Genomic DNA, 13,894 nt, shown 5'->3' on the forward strand with positions numbered 1-13,894 from the left:
GAATGAGTTCTTTTTTTATATTTAGAAGTATTTGGTTCATTAGCTGATCCCGGAGAGGTTTCTTTCAAAGATTATCACAGTTTTTTATAATCCTGAAAATAATTTATTCATGTTTATTAGTTAAGCTTGCAATACAATTTATTGGAAAGTTATGTCATGGGGCAAGACATTTATTTTTGTTGTTCATTCTGGATTTTTCTTCTTTTAACATGGGACAGTCTTTTCAAACCCAATCCCAGTCTTTCAACCATCCGTTATTCAAACAACAAGGATTTTATGATGGGAACAAAGCCTATTTCGTATACTCCTGTGTGAATTAAAAACTTGTCAAATAGAAATACTGAGTATTTTCTGTTTTGATTAAGAACTTCAGTGCAAAATTAACATCATTCATAGTCATAGTGAAATTCTTCTCAATAGATTATTTTATTAATCCATTAACCGTCGTGCAACAGAGATACTGTTCCTACACAAGCAGGCACTAACAAAACATTACGCATTTCTGTACCATAGTCCGTAATCTGTTTAAGGTGAAGAGAAAATGCACGTTGTGCTGATTAATGACAACTGACAGTCTGCACTTCAAATATACCTTCAAATATACCTGTAGTGTAGGAACACTGTGTGACAAACTTTGCAGTATGTTTTATTTTTTTTAAGTAACCCCATTTTGGGTACAAGTTCTGCACGTTGTGTTCTCTCCGTTCTAGCAAAGCAGTGACATCGTCCAAATAATGTAAATATTGCCATAACGCAGTTCAGCTGCTGTTCTCCCCCCCCCCCCCCACAAACTGAGGTTTATTATTATTTATTATTTTCAGGTGTGAAAGCCATTTACCATATAACATTTGGGACTTCTGCTTCGTATTCACATATATTTACTACACTCTTTTATCTTTGCTCAGCTCTTAAGGAAACATACCGTCAGTGTAGAAGAACAGGAGCTTGTCATTTTTCTCACACCATCGTTACTGGTTTTGGTTTTCTCTAAATTTAAAGTATGAAATACTCTGCTATGTGGGTATATGTGGGGCCGCTGCCTGTTAGCAGATGCAGGAAATAGAAGCACCTATTTTGAGAATATGATTCGTCTGATCTGAAGCTCTTGAGATCTCATTCTGATAACACACGAGGAAGAACAGCGTCAGGATGGCTGATGAATTATTACGGATGTAACTTTAAAGGCAACATATTGTTTACCAACCTTCTTTTCATCCTGTTACAAGCTGCTGTTTAAGTCCTTATCAATCAGTACGGCTTTCATTTTGCTGTCAGGGGAGAAGGCAGGATGTCCAAAGCTTCTGTACTGTTTGATAGCAGTGAAAGGATACTCAGAAATATTTGAAACATGATGTGCAAAATATTTTTAGTGCGAGGACTCCAATGTCTTCCCTCGAACACTCTACAAGCTTACTATGACTTTGGCTGTGACCTCTTTGTTGACAACACAAACCAGAGATGTAACAAAGCTCCCATCTGTCGAGCCCACTGCTCTGGATTTTGCCAATGCAAGCAGACCTCTACAGTATGCCAGTGGCTCAAGACAATGCAGGAGGATCTAAAAACAAGACTGGCTGCTTTGCTAATAAGAATTTCAATAATGAGAAGAAAATGTCAATGAATGCAAGAAGTTATTGTTGTGGAGAAAACTATTATTTGCCGTATGAAGACGGGTTTTGTCTCTATTGGTGACGGTGTTTGGCGTCACATCAAAGTCTGTTCAACAGCAATTGGCAGAGCTTCAAAGTGCAGCGAGGCGTTCGAGGTCCACTGGATGGTCATCCCCTTGGAAAATTCCACCGTCTCTCTGCAGGCCTGTGTGGCTGAGATACACACAGTAACCTGCTTTATTATTATTATTATTGAAAGGACAACTGTTCTCAGGAAATGACTGTCAATCCTACATACGATATTTGTGGTATTTGTAATATTAGTTATTGGAAAGATTAGTTAGTCTCTAACTGTGTCTGCTGTTTGCTGCTGAGCAGGTTGTGTACACTAGGAGAGCAGTGTGATTGAATTAAAATAGTTGGCCGGACAGATAAACAATGAGCTGAACCACTATAAAGTTCCGTAAAGCTTTAGGGGAGCTTCAGACTCAGCTGATAACTCTCTGTAAGGGTCATCGCTACGAACGACCCCTTTCACATTGTGATCGGAAAAAATTGATTATAGGCACTTTAAATCCTTCTCCAGCAGCTTTTCCAACTGATCTAATGCATGTAACTTACATAGCAGCACATGCGACTAAACATTTTCATTGGTTGAAACGATGCGGCTGGTGCGCCTGACATTTAGCAGGTCCGTCTATGCGAGTAGCGTTACTTTGAAAGAAATATTTTTTTTATAAATGTATTTTTTAAAATGTGCATGCAAGCTGGAATTCAACTGTGGTGTTCTGTCAGGAGATACAGTGACTTAAGCCAAGTAAGAGTAGAAGAGCTATGAGTAAACCGAAGTCTGCTAGCAGCCCGGCTAATTACATTTTAAATTACTATAGGATTAAGCTAGTACAAGCTAGCCCCCCCCCCCCCCCCCCCCCCAATAAAGCAGTCAAACTTGGGGAAACACTGAAACCTCTGCGTAGCTTCGAGCTGCCTATCTTCTGTGACAAGGGTTTTGTCTGGCTAAGCAGGGGTCTGTGTGAAGCAGGAAGACGTGGCTTCAGCTAAGGACAAAACACACTGAGGATCACAGGTCTGGACGAGAGCTGAGCCCGTTTGAACGTCAGGTTCCCAGAAGCTTCGATAAACGCCAGGGGTTCCGGTTATAGTTCAGGAGCACATATTGTGTTTGTGTTGCAGGTCCAAGCTCTTTACTCCGTCATTGTTGTTTCCAGATTGTAGCTCTGAAAGTCTGAACAAGGCTCAATCAGCTGTAGAGAACAATGTATAAAACACAAATAAATAGTGATAAAAACAGTTTGGATATTTGATATCTCGGGGTTTACACGCGAATAATGGAAGTTGGCCTAACATTTACCTTTGGCTGTTTACTCCGCTGATATACAGTGTTATTGTTTTCATAAACAGGGAGTGAGCAGAGCTGCACAATAGAAGCACACACGTTCACCTACAGAGCTGCAGCACTGCGACACTGCACAGCACTTAACAATGTGCCACTTTTTTTTCCTTTCCGACAGGAAGTAACTTCAATGTGCCTTTCCTGGTCACAACTCTTTTTAAATTAATAATTCAATAAATAAATGTAATATCAAATGGTGTGACCGGAAAGTAACTCTTTACTTTCCCACCAGTGTCGTCCTTCAGGGACAAACTGGTGCCACCTTTTGTGTTCTGGAAAAAAACCAAAACGCTTTTGTTTACAAGAAAATAAACAAGTGAGGTGAATATCTTCTACGTCACCGTATTGTGTTTGTATTTTTTCTAGATGATTTTTCTTTTTCATCCTGTACAGAATTGTCTGTTGTGGTTCAAAGCTTGAAATGTGATTTTAACATTATGTCTCATAGAGGAAATATGAAACACAGATCCTGATTATAATAAGCAACTGAAACAACCCTGACTCATTTTCTCTCTCTCTCCCCGTTTGAAAATGATCAAGATGAATCAGATACTGTAACTGCTTTATGTCAGATGAATAGAACACACACACACACACACACACACACACACACACACACACACACACACACACACACACACACACACACACACACACACACACAGACACGTTCAAAGCTGAAGTTCTGACTCCAGAAGTTGACATTAGTGTCAGTCTTCCTTAATGGTAAACCTTGGAATTTTCCATTGAGTTGGGTTGACGTCCAGTATTTTTTTTCTGTCTGTGCAGTTGAAGAGAAGAGGTTGAGCTTTAGAAGGCAAAATGTTACCAGCATGAGAATTTGTAACTCTCTGCTTTCTAAGAACTCATAATTGGGAGCAAATTAGATAAAAAATCCTTATGCTCATCTTTCATTTGGAATACATTGATCACTAAATGCATCTGTGTGGAAGTGTATTAGTTTTTTATATCAATGGATAATAAATAATAAAGGGGATTTTAGTGGATAAATGGTTCCAAACCTTCTTAGAATGTGACTTTTAAAATGAAACTTAACTTGTGACCCCTCATCACATGTTAATAATATAATAATAATACATTTTCAGGACACCCAAGGTCGCCTTACAGTGCATTTAATGTTGTACATGTTACTTGGTGTCTATACAGTATGAGTAGCGGAGTCAAAGAGTGATTATATTAATCAGATTGTTTATTTTCTCTCATTTTAGACATGAGTACATGACTAAATAAAAAGGACTAATGAAAAATAAACTAATGACTAATAAATTTACTGAATTGTTGCTAAAACAATAAAACCGACACAAGCAACTTGGTAAAACATCTTCAAATTCAAGTGTTCTTATAAAATGCAGCAACACATTGGTCAAAACTAAGGCTAGTCAACAACCTTACTATATCCTTTGAAATAAAAATATTACTTTCTTTGAAAAATAACTGCTTAAAAAGCCTTTTTAGCTATTAGCCTACCTACTCAAAAAGAAGAATGTTTCAGTAGCTTACTTACATACTGTAGACCAACAAAAATATTAGTTTTGCGAAATGTAGATTTAATTTAAACAAATATAACTATAATAGAGAATAGAAACGTAAGAAGTGTCTTATAGGCCCCCCTGGTATATTAATGGCTGCCCAAGTAGGCCTATATTTGCATGAGTGCATCCCTATTTCTGCATAAAATAACAAACAAGGTTGAAGGGGGAACTGAGACTGAATAAAAAACATCAATATGCAGTAAAACAACAAGACTGCAGCCATGCTAGCAGCTCTGTGAGGCTGCTTTGAGCTAAATGCTAATGTCAGGAAAACGTTAGCTAAATGCTAACGTCACAAAAATGCTATCATGGTCACAATAAAAATGTAATACGCTGATGTTTAGTAGGTATAATGTTTACCATGTTTACCGTCTTATATTGGCGTGTTAACATTTAGCTAATTAGCGTTAAACACAAAGTAAAACTGCTGTGGATGGAACATGTCAGGAAATCACCAAAGTCATGGGGATACAGTATATCTCAAAAGTGAGTACACCCTTTAGATTTTTGCAAATATTCTGTTATATCCTTTCAGGGGATAACATTATCCTACTGAAACTTTGATATAACTTAAAGTAGTCAGTGTGCTGCTTGAATAACAGTATAGATTTATTGTCCTTTGAAAATTACTCAGTACACAGCTGTTAATGTCTAAACAGCTGGCAACAAAAGTGAGTACACCCCATAGTGAACATGTCTAAATTGTGCCCAAAGTGTCAATATTTTGTGTGACCACCATTGTTATCTAGCACTGCTTTAACCCTCCTGGGCATGGAATTCACCAGAGCTGCACAGGTTGCTTCTGGAATCTTCTTCCACTCCTCCACGACGACATCACGGAGCGCACGGATGTTGGACACCTTGCACTCCTCCACCTTCCTCTTGAGGATGCCCCACATGTGCTCAATTGGGTTTAGGTCTGGAGACATACTTGGCCAGTCCATCACCTTAACCTTCAGCTTCTTCAGCAAGGCCGTTGTCATCTTGGAGGTGTGTTTAGGGTCATTATCATGTTGGAAAACTGCCCTACGGCCCAGTTTCCGAAGAGAGGGGATCATGCTCTGCTGCAGGATGTCACAGTATATATTGGAATTCATGTGTCCCTCAATGAAATGCAGCTCCCCAGTGCCGGCAGCACTCATGCAGCCCCAGACCATGATGCTGCCACCACCATGCTTGACTGTAGGCAAAACACATTTGTCTTGGTACTCCTCACCAGGGTGCCGCCACACACGCCGGACACCATCTGACCCAAACAGGTTTATTTTGGTCTCATCAGACCACAGGACATGGTTCCAGTAACTCATGTTCTTGGATTCATTGTCTTCAGCAAACTGTTTGCGGGCTTTCTTATGCATCGGTTTCAGAAGGGGCTTCTGTCTGGGGCGACGGCCATACAAACCGATTTGATGCAGTGTGCGGCGTATGGTCTGGGCACTGACAGGCTGACATCCCACTTCTGCAACCTCTGCAGCAATGCTGGAAGCACTCGCACGTCTATTTTTGGAAACCAACCTCTGGATATGACGCTGAGCACGTGGACTCAACTTCTTTGGTCGACCCTAGCGAGGCCTGTTCCGAGTGGAACCTGTCCTGGAAAACCGCTGTATGATCTTAGCCACTGTGCTGCAACTCATTTTCATGGTGTTGGCAATCTTCTTATAGCCAAGGCCATCTTTGTGAAGCGCAATAATCCTTTTTTTCAGCCGCTCAGAGAGTTCCTTGCCATGAGGTGCCATGTTGTCCAGCATTCAGAGAGAATTGTGCCCAAAACACCAAATTTAACAGCCCTGCTTATCATTTACACCTGAATCCTTGTAACACTAACGAGTCACATGACACCAGGGCGGGAAAACAACATCATTGGGCACAATTAGGACATGTTCACTATGGGGTGTACTCACTTTTGTTGCCAGCTGTTTAGACATTAACAGCTGTGTACTGAGTAATTTTCAAAGGACAATAAATCTATACTGTTATTCAAGCAGCACACTGACTACTTTAAGTTATATCAAAGTTTCAGTAGGATAATGTTATCCCCTGAAAGGATATAACAGAATATTTGCAAAAATCTAAAGGGTGTACTCACTTTTGAGATATACTGTACATCCTCTGGGCACCACACAAATCTGTACCAAGTTACATGGCAACCCTATCAATGGTTGTTGAGATATTTCACCTCAAACTAACAGACATTGCCATCCATAGAGCTGTGGAGAAAAGAAAAGAGCTAAAAGAGGCTAACAAGCTCTGTAGAGTTGGTAATAATACTCTGTTACTATAGAAAACAATGATAGCTTTTGACCATTTCAGTGCCATAAAAGTGTGAGTAATCAATGTTTTAATATAAACTGTGTTCTTCCCAGAGCACATCTGTCATTAAAACAACATTTACACTACTAAATGACAGATCATTCCACCAACAAACACCACAGTGCTGAAAGTGAACCAATTTATCAGCTCCCATCAAAGGATGTTTTAAAGCTAGTAGTAATTGAATTTCTTTGTTTTTGTTGATTTGCCCAAGCTAATTTGAGTCCCACTTATGACTCTATTTCACTGCTGTGAATGGATTCATAGCTGGAATATGACAATTCAGTGGACATTATAAAGACCAGAGGGACATAAAGAGAGAGAGAGAGAGGATGGAAGAAAGGATGAGAACAATGTATGTTGAGAGCTAGAGAGAAAAGAGAGGGTGTTAATCCCTCTGACGCATGACTAGGCAGCTGTTTAGTGTCGCAGCACGCTGCTGCTGCTGCTGGAGATGTCAGGGCTCCAATGTGTCTGGTGGAAATCTTGTATTTGAAGAAAGTACATTTCTAAAAGGTGTTATATCATCAAAACAAATTTTAGGATGTACTAAAATTTGATTTAAAAGATTTACAGACTTTATCTTTCCTTAACTTAAGATGAGAAACTTGGAACAGTATTTTTTACAGTGTTGCTTTGCTCTTATTAATTAACGCCTGGGTATAATGCTTTATAAACTAATAGTGGTGGAAGACAATATTGAGATATTTTATTGCTAAGTAAAAATATATATACCACACCATAAAAATACTGCAAGTAAAAGTCCTACATTCATAATTTAACTAAAGCAGAAAGCAGAAGTACAAAAGTATTAGCAGAAAAATGTGTTTAAAGTATGAAAGGTAAAAGTATACATTTGTAAGAATGGCTCATGTTAGTGTTGCATGAAGCATAAAGTTGCATGCTGGACATCAGAGTAAAGTACTTCAAAATTGTACCCAAGCACAGTCCCATTGAGTATATATACCCATGTACTGTGCATTAATTTCATATTACAGTATTATATTATCTGGATCTTGTTATTCAAATGCAAGATGCTCATAAAGCTGTATTAATCCTAAAGGTCAAATAAGTCTCATCTGACCCTCATCTCCATTGAGTCTCTCCTTTGTTTTCTTAAGTTGTTTTTGTTGAGTTTTATAGAATACAAATGTCGTATCTGCCTCTGATCACAAGCCACACAGCATGATTCTGATTGTCCACTGACATTTTATTGAAAAAAGAACAATATATCATGTACAATAATAATAATAATAATAATAATAATAATAATAATAATATTAATACAAAAATCTGTACATTCCGTGGTTTTGCAGTACATTTGGAAGACTGATACAAAATAACTGCAACAGGAAGGGAGGTATTTACACATGTAAGATGTATTGAGCCCAGTGGCTTCAGTCAAGGTTAAAAAAAGAAAAGAAAAAAAAGATACGATATAAATTTTTGTATTGATGCAAACTCTTGTGCAGTACACCTTCATATGCTGGGGTTACAGTACATTTTGCTTTGAACTACGCGTTTTCCTAATCTTACATTCTCAAATAAAACAAAAGCAATACAACAGAGAATGAAAACTCAAGCTGTGTTTTGTAATAATGTAGGCTGATCTGTAGTCTGCGTACAGCAAAAAGGGAATGTGGCATTAAAAAATGTTTTACTTGGAGATTTGATATTTACAATATCCAATCATAACACTGTATCAAATTCAGACATTAGAAAGGAGACAGAGTTCACAAAGAAGTTATTTAATCTCATTTCACTTCATATTTTCTACCCTTTTAAAGCAAGTTTGGCTTTAAAATAAATGTTTTGGTTCAATTTGACTAATAAAATCCTTCAAACATCAGTGAGTTATTGTTGTAGTTTATCAAACACTATAGAACTTGTGATTCCTGTTTACTGTCCTCTGCCACTTTTGGTTGATTTTTAAATCTTCACTTCCCCTTTTAGACTTTCCAGATTAAGGCTTAATGTAGTGGCTCAAGATAAAAATGATCGACGTAAAAAAGAAAAAGGAAATGTACACACATTCTTGAAAAACAAACCCTAGTAAAACTTCCTAAACGTTCTACTACTGTACCAAATCTAAGCAGGTGTTGTTTTTAAGAAACACATAACTATGATAATAATACTCTTTGGTATTTTTTATCAAATGTAAAAAAGAAAAGAAAAAATAAGCAACATCATAGCAGCACTTTTAAGAACATTCAGATTCTCATATCACCCCGGTCTCTGTTTAAATTAATGATTTTTCTGTTAGTTTGATGCAGTTAATACTACCCTGCTCCATCTCTTGACATGAGCAGGCATGTTTCTATCAGTCTGACCAGCAATGAACAGTCTCTCAGATCAATAACGGCAAAGGATAAAGCAGAAAATCAGTGCGGTCAAGTCAGAGGAAATCACTAAAGTCTTCTACTTTGTTGCATACAGAAAGTTTTTGGTGCAGTTTATTTAGACTTCTATGATGTCTGCTATGAGACCAGCTCGTGAGCAATGACTCTACATGTACCTTCACCTCCAGACATCTACCTTTCGTGTACTCTTTGGTTCCAAGAGAAGGCACAAAGTTGAACTTCCACTATTTTCTAGCAGCACTTGAGAACATATTCTAACTATAAAAACCACCTTTCTAAAAGCGTCTTGTTCATGCCGGACAGAGAAACTGAGACATGCCTGCGATTTTCAAGTCATTAAATCAACCTCCTCTCTGTCATCTTGCAGTCATCAGACACTGAGCACACATTCATGGGGACTTCATGGAGAATTCTTCCTGCAATATGCACATGGTTCATAATGCTGTGTTTTGTCATACTGTATGTAGTCAAAGTTCAAGCAGACTCTTACACACAAAGTCCTAAACTTTGCTGCTTCCCACAGCAGTACCGTGTGGCTTGTCCTCCACCCAAGGCCCAGCTCGGCTGCCTTTCAGAGCAGAGAGGTGATTTTAGAGAATCCCTCACATGAGGTCCGAACAGTCATATTTCTGATTCTCGTCTCAGAGGCCGGGGCTCCAGCGGCACCGTGGCTTGGCTGTGTTCAGTCTCGGAGATGTTGTCTGTCTGGGTGCCGTCTGGCCCAACGCTGCCCCCGTTCCCCTCGTCCGTGTCCTCTTTGTTCTCCAGCGCCATCTCATTTTCATAGCAGAAGGAGTTGGAGTTTGAAATAATGTATTTTTTCTCTGCAAAGTCTCTGGCGCTGCACAGAGGGGTGCTCGGCACCTCGTATGTCTTATGGAAGCGGGAGTAGTCCACCTTATAGTAGTTCTTCTCCTCGAATAGCACAGGCTCAAACCGATGGCCCCAGAGGATCTCGCCGGCGACGTAGGAGCTGCGGCACTGCGTGGTCATTGCGGTTGCCTCGACCATGCCCTCCAGGATGACCACAATTTCAAACTCTGAGTTCTCCAGGTCCTGTTTGCTCATGTCGTAGAAGGGGCTGTCCTCGTCGATCTCGTGGACGATGGTGATGGGGGAGACCAGGAAGATGCGGTCGACTCCGCTGTCGAAGCCCACATCTATGTCCATCTGGTCGAGGGGGATGTACTCCCCCTCTGCTGTTGTCCGGGATTTCAGAAGCTGCGCCCGCACATGTGCCTCAACCAGATGGCTCTTCCTTAAATTCCCCACACGCCACATCAGGCAGAGCTTGTTGTCCCTCATGGCCACTGTGGCATTATGGCTAAAAACCAAAGTTTCATTCCTCTTCTTGGGTTTTGCCATCTTTGCCATGACAGCGCCAATGATGAAGGCATCAATAATGCAGCCCACGATGCTTTGGAAAACCACCATGAAGACAGCGACAGGGCACTCGTCTGTCACGTATCTGTAGCCGTAGCCAATAGTAGTTTGAGTCTCAATGGAGAACAGGAAGGCGGCGGTGAAGCTGCTCACGTTGGAGACGCACTTCGTGGAGCTATTTTCTAAGTCCCCGTGGAAGATGGCCACCAGCCAGAAGATGCAGCCAAAGAACAGCCACGACAGGAGAAAGGCGAGGCAGAAGATGATGAACATCCACCTCCAGCGGATGTCCACGCACGTAGTGAAGATGTCAGCCAAGTACCGCTGACCTTTCTCACTCACGTTGATGAACTGCACGTTGCAATGACCGTCTTTCTTTACAAATCTGCTTTGCGGCTGGTGCCTCGTTTGCACCTTGCTCTTGCCATTCCCGTAGCCGTTTGGTACTGCCATAGTGGCAAGCTTCATGCCGTCCTCCTCTGATGACACAATGCTGTAGCGGCTGGCTCGCACGCTTCCCATCACCTCAGTCTGGGAGGGCTGTGCTGCTTCTGCTTTGGAAAACAGTCTGAGTTTCTGGAAAAAGCGTTGGAGAAACACTTTTGAAACACTTTTGGGGGACCAACTCGGAGAGGAAATGGTGACAAAATGAGGCGGGCTGAAGGGACACCTCTTCAGCCTCACTGGCCTCTAGAGGTCAGATAATGGAATGCAACAAGAGGAGGATGAAGTGGTCACTCCTCTTTCATCAGCTGACTGGAACCTCATCAAGTTCATCTGCTAGAAGAAAACAGAGACAGAAGACGTCTGTTAGTCAAACCACTTCCAGATAGATCAGATAAACCTTTTATAAAATCCTGTTCAGGGCATTTATTGACAACATTTAACGGCTCTTTTGCGCAATTGTTGAACACGACATGTCAGAACGTCACTATTAGATAAGAGGTGCGTGCAGCCTGAGAAAAACCATGAAAAGATTTATACTTGTTAGTTTCTCTCTGTGCCAACAATATTTCATCCAGTTATGACAAACAAAACATTGATATTTAACCCTCATCTAACATTTCAACTTTCACTGAGAGAGGCCACCCTGTAATTGCACTCAGGTCCCGGTATTGGTCATTTACGAAGTCCACTTGTTTTACTTGGCTGCCCTGCGCTGACTCCATCATTTCTTGCTGGATTGTGGGTTACAGTGTTCCTACAGGATCCCATGAACCGATGGTTTTGCATAACTGATGGATCGAGTTAAAAACTTAAACTGAGAAATGTTAGATCTGCAGATAATTTTTCTCGTCGACATCTCTTTATTAAATTACGGCAAGAAACTTAAAATGCACCGCAGTTATACAAGTTAAACCAAAGCAAAATCTAGTCTGGATTTCAAGATGGATCATTCATCACATCACTTGCAAACTTTTGACTGGTTTTCGCATTTAAAGCTTTCTCAAAATCAAGATTTATTATTATTTTTTCTTTCATTTAATCCTGTTGTCATCCGCATCCACCCTCAAACTTTCATAATAATTTAATTTCCAAAGTATCGTTATAAGAGTATGAAGCAGTTTTATCAGTGATCTGCACCAAACAAAAACACTTTGCAAAACAGGCACAGTTTATAAATGACATCAGATCTGCCTCATAGGTAGTGTACTTGGTGTGTTGTTTAAAGAATCTGTGAGCTTTGTGTTCGTCTGTGCAGAAGTGATGCACAGCTTGTTGACTCTCAGAGAGTCCTCAGGGACTTATTCTCTCTGCTGCAATAATGGCTGTCCTGTGAGGATTCGCCTGGCACCACTAAAACATCACTCATTAGTTCTGGCTGTCCTAGCAACAACGTCTGCTGCAGTCATCGTCAGCTATCTTCTTTTATTTTTTTGTCAAGATGTATTGCTCTCCAAGGCATGAGGGTTAGATATGAGATGTTTTGTGGTGAAAACTATAAAGTTCTTTAGTGTCACATATATGCATATGGTTTCAGGTCACTGAGTCATAATGTCGATTCACAACTGCAAAAAGTGAAACTGGCTGATGCAATTTGTCTGCAAGACTTTTACACACATCACACAGCTGCACAATTGTATTCCAAAACAACAATACAAGTACATCCAAGAAGCATCTGTACATGCACATATGATCCTAATTACTAAGGATGCTGTGTTGCTAAGCAATGTGGAATCTTTTTTTTAAGGTCATGATTGATATGTGCTGCTGGTTTTCTTCAAATCAAGTTTATGCTGCAAAATATATACTTTCATTTCAAAATGAGATGAGGTGTACATAATTCCCTCAATAAATAACGCAATAATACTTTAAATGGTCATTATATTATTATTATGCGTGTATAGTCTTTTAATAGTATTCATAAACAGTGTCTGACTGTTAGTGGACAGGCAGAGCTGCTCTCAGAATGTACCAAATGCCAGCGACAAATGTTAACAGGTGCGGGGAAGAGAAAGGAACTGACTTCTGATGCAATCATCCACACACACACCCCTCAGGCAGGGAGACACATGTACATTTCATTTTCCTGCCATCAGAAATAAGGACTTATTTTGAAATGCAAAAAAAATATGAAGCGAAAAGATGTAAGACCGGATAAAGTGAAACTTTTTGGCGGGTCATCTGACGGTTGTTGCAGCAGAAGTCGTGCGTAAAAGCCAGGAAGTCGGCGCGTCATGCAGAATAAAGTAAACCATCACAACCTATCATGAGCGGCTGTTTGCCAAAGGATAACAGTTCTGACATGCGTAAAGCTCTTGTTAAGCACATCATATCTCATATTAAGGCAGAAGAGAGGACTCGTTCTATAAAATAAATGTCTCGTGTTTCCTCTACCTGTTGGTCATTTGTGGACCGGTTGGATTCAGCTCGGTGAAATATAATCCAGACGTTTTGGGCCTCAGCTATCCTCGGCGTCGTTTCTGCGCGCTTGTTATTTGTTTTGGGCAAACAAGATCAAGTGTAAAACTTGCCTCACATCTCTGGAGGACCGGTCTCGGTAATGTGCTTCGCGATGAGTTCCCCCAAAGCGTTTTAAACAGCACGCACCGGCATGTCCCGCCCCCGCTCCGAGCCAGAGCCAATGGAGAGGTGGGGAGCGCGCACTGTGAAACGGGGGCAATTATACTGTGTTTTTGTGTCATTTTATGTGTTTGACTGAGAACACAACATGGAAGTAATGGAGAGCAATTTGAATCAAATTGGGCGATGCCACTTTCTCAATTAGGGGTTATGTACATACGAGAGGAGGGAGGCCAA

The 13,894-nt window shown here is 40.3% G+C and overlaps 1 protein-coding gene across 2 annotated transcripts; it reads right to left on the reverse strand.

Annotated features, from left to right (window-relative positions):
• Nucleotides 1–8,079: 8,079 nt before the first annotated feature.
• Nucleotides 8,080–13,627, reverse strand: kcnj2a (potassium inwardly rectifying channel subfamily J member 2a). Of its 2 annotated transcripts, none has more exons than XM_029456613.1 (2): nucleotides 13,472–13,627; nucleotides 8,080–11,410 (listed from the first exon to the last, which is right to left on the reverse strand). In XM_029456613.1, exon 2 carries the CDS (start codon nucleotides 11,153–11,155, stop codon nucleotides 9,872–9,874), a length of 1,284 nt encoding a protein of 427 aa, XP_029312473.1. In that variant the 5' UTR covers nucleotides 11,156–11,410; nucleotides 13,472–13,627; the 3' UTR covers nucleotides 8,080–9,871. The 2 variants fall into 2 exon arrangements, with proteins under 2 accessions (XP_029312473.1, XP_029312472.1); XM_029456612.1 differs by having other exon boundaries at nucleotides 8,080–11,413.
• Nucleotides 13,628–13,894: the final 267 nt, after the last annotated feature.

The sequence above is a fragment of the Cottoperca gobio genome, chromosome 19 (assembly GCF_900634415.1).
Source record: "Cottoperca gobio chromosome 19, fCotGob3.1, whole genome shotgun sequence".
Taxonomy (NCBI): Eukaryota; Metazoa; Chordata; class Actinopteri; order Perciformes; family Bovichtidae; genus Cottoperca; species Cottoperca gobio.